General features: G+C 44.1%; 1 protein-coding gene across 1 annotated transcript in view; it reads right to left on the bottom strand.

Annotated features, from left to right (window-relative positions):
* Positions 1-3,292: 3,292 nt before the first annotated feature.
* The window catches only part of LOC138971912 (uncharacterized), an 11,150-nt gene continuing 4,442 nt past the window's right edge, over positions 3,293-10,000 (bottom strand). Inside the window, exons 2-4 of the mRNA XM_070344758.1 lie at positions 8,838-8,992; positions 6,075-6,631; positions 3,293-5,531 (exon numbers count right to left, since the gene is read on the bottom strand). Coding sequence (XP_070200859.1) covers positions 5,042-5,531; positions 6,075-6,625 — 1,041 coding nt within the window. The 5' untranslated portion in view covers positions 6,626-6,631; positions 8,838-8,992 and the 3' untranslated portion in view covers positions 3,293-5,041. The remainder of the gene's footprint in view (positions 5,532-6,074; positions 6,632-8,837; positions 8,993-10,000) is intronic.

Raw genomic sequence — 10,000 nt, 5'->3', positions numbered from 1 at the left:
GAGACAGAAAAAAGTATCATCACCACTCAAGGTCCCATCGCTCTCTCCAACCAACCGATGGATTTGACTGGCATATCGCCATGCAGTCATGAAGAAGCGGACACGCGGATGATGGTCCACCTTGCCCATGCAGCACAGGTTAGCAATCGTGTGTTGCTTCGTACTGTGGACACAGATGTGGTCGTCCTTGCTGTAGCAGCTGTGACAGAACATCCTGGACTGGAAGTGTGGATTGCCATGGGAGTTGGCAAACATTTCCGGTACATCGCTGCTCATGACATCGCAAAGGCAGTTGGGATAGACAAAGCACGTTGTCTGCCTTTCTTTCACAGCATGACCGGCTGCGACACCGTTTCCTCGTTCAACAATGTTGGGAAGAAGAAGGCATGGGATACATGGCACAACTTCAAAGATATAACAGAAACTTTCTGCCGTCTCTGCACATACCCATTCAGCCTCACTGCAGTCGACATGGTGGCTCTTGAACGATTTGTTGTGCTCCTGTATGACAAAACAAGCAATTGTGTGGATGTGAACAATGCCAGAAAGCATCTCTTCACCAAGACTGGGCGTCAGATTGACCACATCCCACCATCCAAGGAGGCTTTAATACAACATTGCAAACGTGCAGTCTACCAAGGAGCACATATCTGGAGCCAAGCATCCAATCCAACCCCACCCCTTCCTGATCCATCTGACTGGGGGTGGCAGTTTGTGAAAGGAAACTGGCATCCATTGTGGACAACCCTTCCACAGGCTTCAGAAACCTGCCAGGAACTCTTGAAATGTGGTTGCAAGACGGGCTGCAGCAGCAAACGTTGCAAATGCTTCAAGACTGGACTAAAGTGCACCGCTCTCTGCATATGCAATGGTTGCTCCTCGACTTGTCAGAATTAAGGTAGGAAACCTTGCTATTTGTTGAAACCGTTGCTGCTGATGTTTGTTTTTAGTTTTGTTGTTGTTATTTCATTTGACTCTCCACCCCCCCCTCTCTCTCTCTCTCTCTCTCTCTCTCTCTCTCTCTCTCTCTCTCTCTCTCTCTCTCTCTCTCTCTCTCTCTCTCTCTCTCTCTCTCTCTCTCTCTTATGCGGTCTGCTGCACCGCCTCCCTTCCAAAAAAGCACCTTCCGCGGTGTTCGTCATTGTTGCCATTTCCAACATTGCAAATGAATTGTTGCCATGGCAACCATGACATCCAGTCATAACACACCCCATGCCTCAAACTGTCTACACATCAAATTTGGATCGATTTGGAGCAAAATAATGCCTTCGGTGTTGCCAAAGGCACTCTTTGCCAGTGTTGCCATGGCAACTGGGGTAAATGTAATCCGGCCCCATGTCTCAAACTACCTCAACCTAAAATGTGGTGCAATTGGGAGCATAAATGTGGATTTTAATTCTGTACATAGAGGCAGACACCTGAGGGAACCATAGCCAATATGTGACGTTATGGCTGGGGGGGGGGGGGGGGGGGGGGGGTAGGGTTAAATAATAATATTTCACAATGGCTCTGTATCAGGATTTGTTCAGAACACAAAACTCTCTTACTGTGCCAAATTTGGTATTTGTTAAAAGAAATGATCAATTTTGCGACAGAGGAGTTAGACTATACGTCTTACACTATCTGAGTCTTCTCTCTTATTCTTCTTTTGATAAATCCGTCGCCTTCACCATATTGAACATTCTGCCGATATCATGCCTACCTGCGGTATTTCTGTGAAAGAGGATTTTTTTATAACGGCATGTTGCCAGGACAACAGCATTCTGTTGTCGAGGGATCTTTTACGTGCATACGCTCGGTGCAAGTGGGAGGTGAGCAACACGGGACCTCGGTTTATCGTCTCACCCAGCAGACTAGCAGCTCAGACTTCCACTGATATTGGGAGAACAACTATGCACCAACGAGGTATCGAACCAGAGCAAGTATTTTACAGTGACAGATTTATTTTATTAGTATAATGTTGTATGTGATGCGAGATCATTGTATGATTGTGTTTTTACTTTTTCTTGTTGTCTCTATATGGTTTTGAAATTAACTATAAAATCTTGTAAATCATCTTGTTGAAAAATGTTGTAAAATTCTTGTTTCCGAGGGAGAGCGTGCAACCGACTCAGCCAAATCCCCCCCTCACTCTCTCTCTGTCCCTCTCTCTTTCTGTCTCTCTCTCTGTCTCTGTCTGTCTGTCTGTCTTTCTTTCTCTCAGTCTGTCTGTATGTCTGTCTGTCTGTCTATATGTCTGTCTATCTGTCTGTCTGTCGGCCTGTCTGTCTGTCACTCTCTCCCTCTCTCTCTCTCTCTCTCTCTCTCTCTCTCTCTCTCTCTCTCTCTCTCTCTCTCTCTCTCTCCCCCTCTCTCTCTCAGTGTGAACGTAAAAGTCAGTCATAGTCAAACTACACACTTTCATTTTCATATGAATTTTTGGCCTGGTATCCCTTTTTGGTTGACTGGGCTTCAAACAACAAATATTATTAATAATAAAAGGCATGTACTCGTATTACTTTGTGGAATGCGATTGTTTTTATATTTTTACAAATCACGGGATAGCAAAGGTGCTTTCGTGTCTGGACGTAGCTACGATCTTGTGTGTGTGTGTGTGTGTGTGTGTGTGTGCGTATGTGTGTGTGTGTGTGTGTGTGTGTGTGCGTATGTGTGTGTGTGTGTGTGTGTACGTATGTGTGTGCGTATGTGTGTGCGTATGTGTGTGTGTATATATATATGTGTGTGTGTGTGTGAGTGTGGGGGGGGGGGGGTCGGCGGTGGAAAAATATAGGTATTGTTGTGAGATATATGTGGTGCATGTGGCAGAACTATAAAGACTAAATAAAACACACACACACACACTCACACTTACACACACACACTCACACTTACACACACACACTCACACTTACACACACATGCTTACACAAACACACACACACACACACACACACACTTACACACACACACACACATACTACAGACAGACACAGACACAGACAGACTCACAGACACACAGACACACACACACATAAGACATACTAATTTTTTTTCATGCAAATAAAACATGGATGGACAAGTGTGGTTTTTCTTCTCTTAAACAGCATACGAAAACATCCAAAACATACGAAATACACCCCCCCCACACACACACACACACACACACACACACACACACCCGCACAGACCCACACCCACACACACACACATACACATACACACACACAGACGCACACACACACACACACACAAACACATACACACACATACGCACACACACACACACACACACACACACACAGACTCAAAGAAATAGCTTTAACATGTTTTATTATTAAGTACGTAGTGTATCACCAATGTAGCGATTGTAAGAAAAAGGTGGCTACTCTTGCATTACTGCTGCATTTGTAATTTGTTTATCAAGTGGCAATTGATATTTAGTATGATATAAAACAAAAATAGAAACCAGCTGAAAAGTGGTACATGCTTTATAGCTTTGGGAACAACTGGGTTGAGACTATTACACTACGCAAGTAGAAAAGATTTCAGATTACTTAGATATCCACAATTTAAGTTGCACTCAGAAGCTAAGAACAGATGAATTTCAAGCTATCGCACTTCTATATATACTACTAATCGATCCTGCCTCAACCGAAACCTCGAGGGAAACATTGTTTTCACTCAATATCTAAGAATTAATTAGAAAAAAACACAGTAAACACCAAGTTCCAAAGACTTTCGGGCCACGCCCTTCTTCAGTGAAATGAATGTAAGCAAACAATGACGTAAAATTCTTGATTAAAAAAAGAAAAAATCGTCATGTAAAATATCTAAGAATGTGACACAGAAATGACGGAATTCGTGAGCAGGTTAGTACATTTCTACATCATAAAAAATGTCATATTACCCGCTATTACGAGCTAGTCGTGTGACAGAGAGTGTTCTTGCACACGAGACTGTAGATGTTTCACGACGGCTTTAGCCGGAGTGAAACAGCAGCAGTCGAGTGTGCAAGAACACTCTCTGTCACACGACTAGCTCGTAATGGCGATTATGTCTCACAGCTTCAACAGAGGAGAGAACAAACACGTTTTGCGTACTCACGCTTGATAAACCTAAACACAGGAGCAGTCATTGTGGAGAGATCTACTTTTTGACGAAAGTGAACGAACAACTATGAATGACGTCTCGGTATATGTGAATGACGTCACAGTCATCGTCACAGTCTGTATCTTTTGAAGCATTCCATTCTTCATGACGTCTTTCTGTGTCTGCATCCGCGAAATGTTTGTTCTTTCCGGGGTCTTTGTCATCTATGTTCAGAACTCTGTCCTTCTAGTTTCAGACTAACAGGCCTCCTGAGCGAGCCACTTTCCAAGGGAAGCTAAACTCGCGTATGGAAACAGTACTGTAGTCTGGGATGCCGTTTTCAGTATTCTCAGCGTTGAAGAATTTGTAAAGAGAAGACACGACAACAGCAGGAGAAATAAAAGTCGTGTGTGCATTTTGGGGTTTTTGGAGGGACGAATTCGAGTTTGAATCCGTTCTTGCACATGCTCCAAAGCGTGTAACATACAATCTTGCACACGTTTGCTTTAGTAGTGGCAAAGAAGGAAAGCGTGTGACATAATGTTATTGCATGACTGTGGTCTGCTTATGAATGTGATCTGGGTTTTTTGCCTAGCAGTTAATGAAGCGAATATATGGCTTTTGGACAATGCAGTAAAATAAGTTATATGGTGACCTCGGTACTTGATTTATAACTTGCGCTTGTAGCACGTCATATCTTCTCTTAAAGGCACCCTCCGCCTCCTGTAAACCACCAGTTTAAGGCCACAGACACCCCCAGGCGTTTACATACATTAATTACAGCGTTTCGTTTGAACACTTACCGTCAGATAACATCAGGGCTACTCTCCCTGGATAGCGAGCGATTTCCAAATAATTTATTTTGCGTTCTCTAGACCCATTATTTTCCCAAAGCCTCGTTATGGCGCTTTACAGAAGTGTTGATAGATCGAAAACCTTCTCGTGCACCACAGCCCAGCGCTCTACATGAGACCTACCAGTATCCACGTGCACACTTGGAGTTGTCAAACCAGTGGTGTTCGAGCACGCGATCCCCAAGGTACAGGGTTTCGTTACAGCCCGATGCAGTCACCACCCTCTTGACCAACGGCAGCGCCCCTTGCAGTCCACTGCACGGCACGGTCCGTACCGCTGTTCTCGCCTTGACCTTTTCAAGTCGGTGGCTGTAGTACCCCGTGTAGCACGTGTCAATCTGGTAGTTCAGTGTCAAAGCTTTCTCCACGTCGCGGGGAGCAGGCCACCATCGTCCATGGAAAGGCCGGGTGGTCAGGGGGAGGATCCAGTCCCGGGGGTAGATGTAGGAGGAGAAGATCCGCTGGTCGTTGTCCCAGACGTGGGTGGCGTTGCGGTGGTAGAAGTTGATGTCGAGGAAGGGGAAACGCCAGGAGTAGGGGGGGATGCTGGCCGACCCCGTGGACTTGAACATCTTCCACCGCATCGAGCTTGACATGTCAAGGACGAACCTAGAGCAACAAGCGTCAACAGGTAAGTGTACTTAACTATCTGTTGGAAACACGGGGACCTCTTTCGGATAGACCCAGGGCCGGACTACCTCTCTCTCTCTCTCTCTCTCTCTCTCGCTATCTCTCTCCCCCTCCCCCCCTCTCTCTCTCTCCCTCTCTCTGACTCTCTCCCTCTCTCTCTCCCTTTCTCTCTCTCCCCCTCTCTCTTTTTCTCTCACTCTCTCGCTATCTCTCTCCCCCTCTCCACCCTCTCTCTCTCCCTCTCTCTGTGACTCTCTCCCTCTCTCTCTCCCTTTCTCTCTCTCCCTTTCTCTCTCTCCCTTTCTCTCTCTCCCTTTCTCTCTCTTCCCTCTCTCTCTCTCACTCTCTCTCTCTCTCTCACTCTCTCTCTACCCCCCCTCTCTCTCTCTCTGTCACTCACTCTCTGAACCTCTCTCTCTCTCTCTCTCTCTCTCTCTCTCTCTCTCTCTCTCTCTCTCTCTCTCTCTCTCTCTCTCTCTCTCTCTCTCTCTCTCTGTAATACAAAGGGGAAATCAAACTAACGGGGGGTGTAGACCCTTCAGTAGTGGTAAGATTATCTTCTGCTTGTCGATGGGAACGGCAAAGTCGATGTCATCATCCCAAGGCACGAAACCATGGTGACGCCACGAGCCAATCAGAGTGCCACCATACATGAAGACAGATATATTAGCCTTCGTCATCTCGTGGAGGAAAGCATCTGTAGTTTCCAGCAGGCCGCACAAGAACTCTCCAGTCAGAACCGGTTTGAAAGGCTCCAGCTTCTTGTATGTTGCGTTGAAGGGAATGTGTCCACAGTCAGGCTCTGGGCTGGTAGGTGCTGACGTCAAACTACCCTGTTGTGACGTCAAACTACCCTTCTGTGACGTCAAACTACCCTTCTGTGACGTCAAACTACCCCTTTGTGACGTCAAACTGCCCTTCTGGCGGACGATCCTGGGTGCAGAGAGAGGCTTGTACAGGTAGTGATAACTCAGCACGTTCAGCGCGCTGAAGAGACAGACAAACAGCAAGATGTGACTAACACGGTGCAGGCAGCGGAACCATCTCACGATCTTTAACAGTGGCTTCATCATGCAATCCTGCAACCCAATCAAATCAAATCAAATCAAGTCAAATTAACTTTAATATCTCGCATGGATAAATTGCAGTGGTGATGCATGTAACATAAAGACGAACGAAACACTACAACAACATAGCATTATATATGTTTAAACAAACAGGTAGGCGTGCGTTAAGGGGTAACTATTGAATTCGACTTAATTCCCTTGTTTGTTATACTCCTTTGTACAAGTAGTTACTTCCCTTACTTGTTTCTGCCAATACAAAGTAAAATACCCGATTATTCGGGTATTATTCGATTATTACGCTTGTCTCCAGTGGAACCCTGAGGGAAGAAAACAACTTTTTTTTCTAGAAAGGCAATATCGTTAGGAATTCAACTATCGTTAATTGTCATCATTTTCAAGAGTTTTCATTCACAAGCACCTGGGAAATAAATCTCATGTTCCCCGGGGAATAAATCCCCGATTACCATAGTTGCAGGAAGCCCTATTACATGGATAATCAAAAGCAAACCCAATAGAAACGCTCGAGGATTCTTCGGCTCTTTTCATTGGCGTTTCCCCAGACCTAAACAGACGACACTGCTTCGCCAAGTTCCAAATACGAACTGGCAAACTGGCAAATGTAAACAAAAAACAAAACTACCTCATCAAAGGTCATACATTTATGCTTTATCGCAAACAAATGAAACCTATCGATATGTGTTATCTTCTCACAAAGTCATGAAGTGCGTGTATCTCTGTTTGGAGAAACACGAACGTCAAGTTTAAGTCAAACCAATTGACCCCTGACACACACATTTTGACCCGTGCACAAGACGTTGTATCGATAAACTAAGCGCAAATAAAAAAATAATAATAAAAAAGCAAAGAACATAGCAACAAGAAATGAAGACATCTGACAAAGCCGAGCAAGCAGGATGACAAGTCTAATGAAAAACAGAGAGGCAATGAGAAACAAGATCGCGATTATCTTTCCTTCGCGGCACGACGCAAATCGTTTGTGTCCTTTGACCCAATTCGTGCAGTGCTGCACGATGCAAATCTTCTGTGACCTTTGACTCAACGTAGCTTCAATATTCGATTACTAATATTTACCACTGAAAACCGAGGGGTGGAGTACCGAGAGGGGCAGGACTGGGTGGTAGGGCGATGGTGAAATGTAATGAAGAGACACGTGTAGCAATAAGAGAAAACCGATTCTGCAATAACTCAAACAAGAACAAAAAACCCAACACTGACCTATATGAATATTTAATCAATAATATGATCGTCTGCGTTGCAGGTGTGCAAGTGAAGGGTTGGGGGGGGGGGGGGGGTAACTTGATCATTAATTTGTGTGTGTCAGTGTTTGTGTTCATGGACTGATTGTGAGGGAGGGGGAGGGTGGGGTGGGATGTGTTTCAGGTTTTGGTGTGGGTATGAAACGAGCAAAACAATACCCACACCACAAAATCTTGGAGGCAAAAAACACTCGCCGTCGCATCATTGTGTCCGCACAATATTATATGCACCAACAACCGGAAAGAAAGGTGACAATGGAAAAAGACTTATCTTTGCTTCCTGCGATTCCTTGCCCCCGACTCGAACGTCGCACGATAATCCACATAACAGATCTGTTGTGAGATGGTCAACGCTGACTGTGCAAGCAAATCACCTCGTTTGAAATACGACAATCCCATCGCTCGAATGCAACATGTGGGCACTATCGTCTCAAAGGCGCTTACTGTTGGTTTCACACACCACCCTGTAGTCGGAACCTACAGAACTTCGCATTCTCAAACCTGACATACTTGTCTCAACATTATAAACTCAAATCACACACAGTAAGTTGCTTTCGCACGCCAGCTTTGAACAACGTGCTGGGGCCCCGAACATGCATTATAATAACAGAACTCGCGTTTCAAACCATGGCTCCCTGTGTTGATTTTTCACTTAATGTTGAACCACCAAAATGATGACAAAAACGATGTTTGATGGTGTGTTGCCAGACCAGCTTTTTTGTCGGTCCTCGGGGGGCATATCGACTTTTGTTTCATATTTATTGACCGCGGCCTTCGGCCTTGGTCAATAAATATGAAACAAAAGACGATATGCTCCCCCTCGGACCGACAAAAAAGCTGGTCTGTCAACAACCCATCAAACATCTTATAATATACAGAAACGTATGTATATGTTATGTTTATGTTATAAGTAGTGCACAACACGCAAGTCGTCGTTCTACCTTTGATATATGCCTGTGAATCCAATAAATCTCGTCCCCCGTTTGCTCTTCCAACAGCTCGTCAACGTTTTACAGTTTGACCACAGCATGCACGTGGCCTCCGTCGATGAAGATGAAACAGAAGACCATCAGCTCCCCTTGGACCACCACACAATCTGGTCAGACAGACAGCAAACAACCAAACATTGTAAATGATGTGCAATTTACTCACTTCTGCGACGTCAATTGTCTTGATGAAAAGTGAAACAAGTCGCGTAAGGCGAAAATACAACATTTAGTCAAGTAGCTGTCGAACTCACAGAATGAAACTGAACGCAATGCAATTTTTCATCAAGACCGTATACTCGTAGCATCGTCAGTCCACCGCTCATGCTCATGGCAAAGGCAGTGAAATTGACAAGAAGAGCGGTTTAGTAGTTGCGCTGAGAAGGATAGCACGCTTTTCTGTACCTCTCTTCGTTTTAACTTTCTGAGCGTGTTTTTAATCCAAACATATCATATCTATATGTTTTTGGAATCAGGAACCGACAAGGAATAAGATGAAAGTGTTTTTGAATTGATTTCGAAAATTTAATTTTGATAATAATTTTTATATATTTAATTTTCAGAGCTTGTTTTTAATCTAAATATAACATATTTATATGTTTTTGGAATTAGAAAATGATGGAGAATAAGATAAACATACATTTGGATCGTTTTATAAAAAAATGTTGTTTTTTTACAATTTTCAGATTTTTAATGACCAAAGTCATTGATTAATTTTTAAGCCACCAAGCTGAAATGCAATACCGAAGTCCGGGCTTCGTCGGAGATTACTTGACCAAAATTTCAACCAATTTGGTTGAAAATTGAGAGCGTGACAGTGCCGCCTCAACTTTCACGAAAAGCCGGATATGACGTCATCAAAGACATTTATCGAAAAAATGAAAAAAAAAACGTCCAGGGATATCATACCCAGGAACTCTCATGTCAAATTTCATAACGATCGATCCAGTAGTTTAGTCTGAATCGCTCTACACACACACACAGACACACACACACACACACACATACACCACGACCCTCGTCTCGATTCCCCCCTCTACGTTAAAACATTTAGTCAAGTAAAAACAGAAGAAATCTTCACTTACCAGTACAAGGACAGCACACATAAAATATGCACA

Source organism: Littorina saxatilis, linkage group LG7 (assembly GCF_037325665.1).
Source record: "Littorina saxatilis isolate snail1 linkage group LG7, US_GU_Lsax_2.0, whole genome shotgun sequence".
NCBI classification, from domain to species: domain Eukaryota; kingdom Metazoa; phylum Mollusca; class Gastropoda; order Littorinimorpha; family Littorinidae; genus Littorina; species Littorina saxatilis.
Note: the sequence above shows the minus strand (reverse complement) of the source record. Positions and strands in the feature narration are given on the sequence as shown.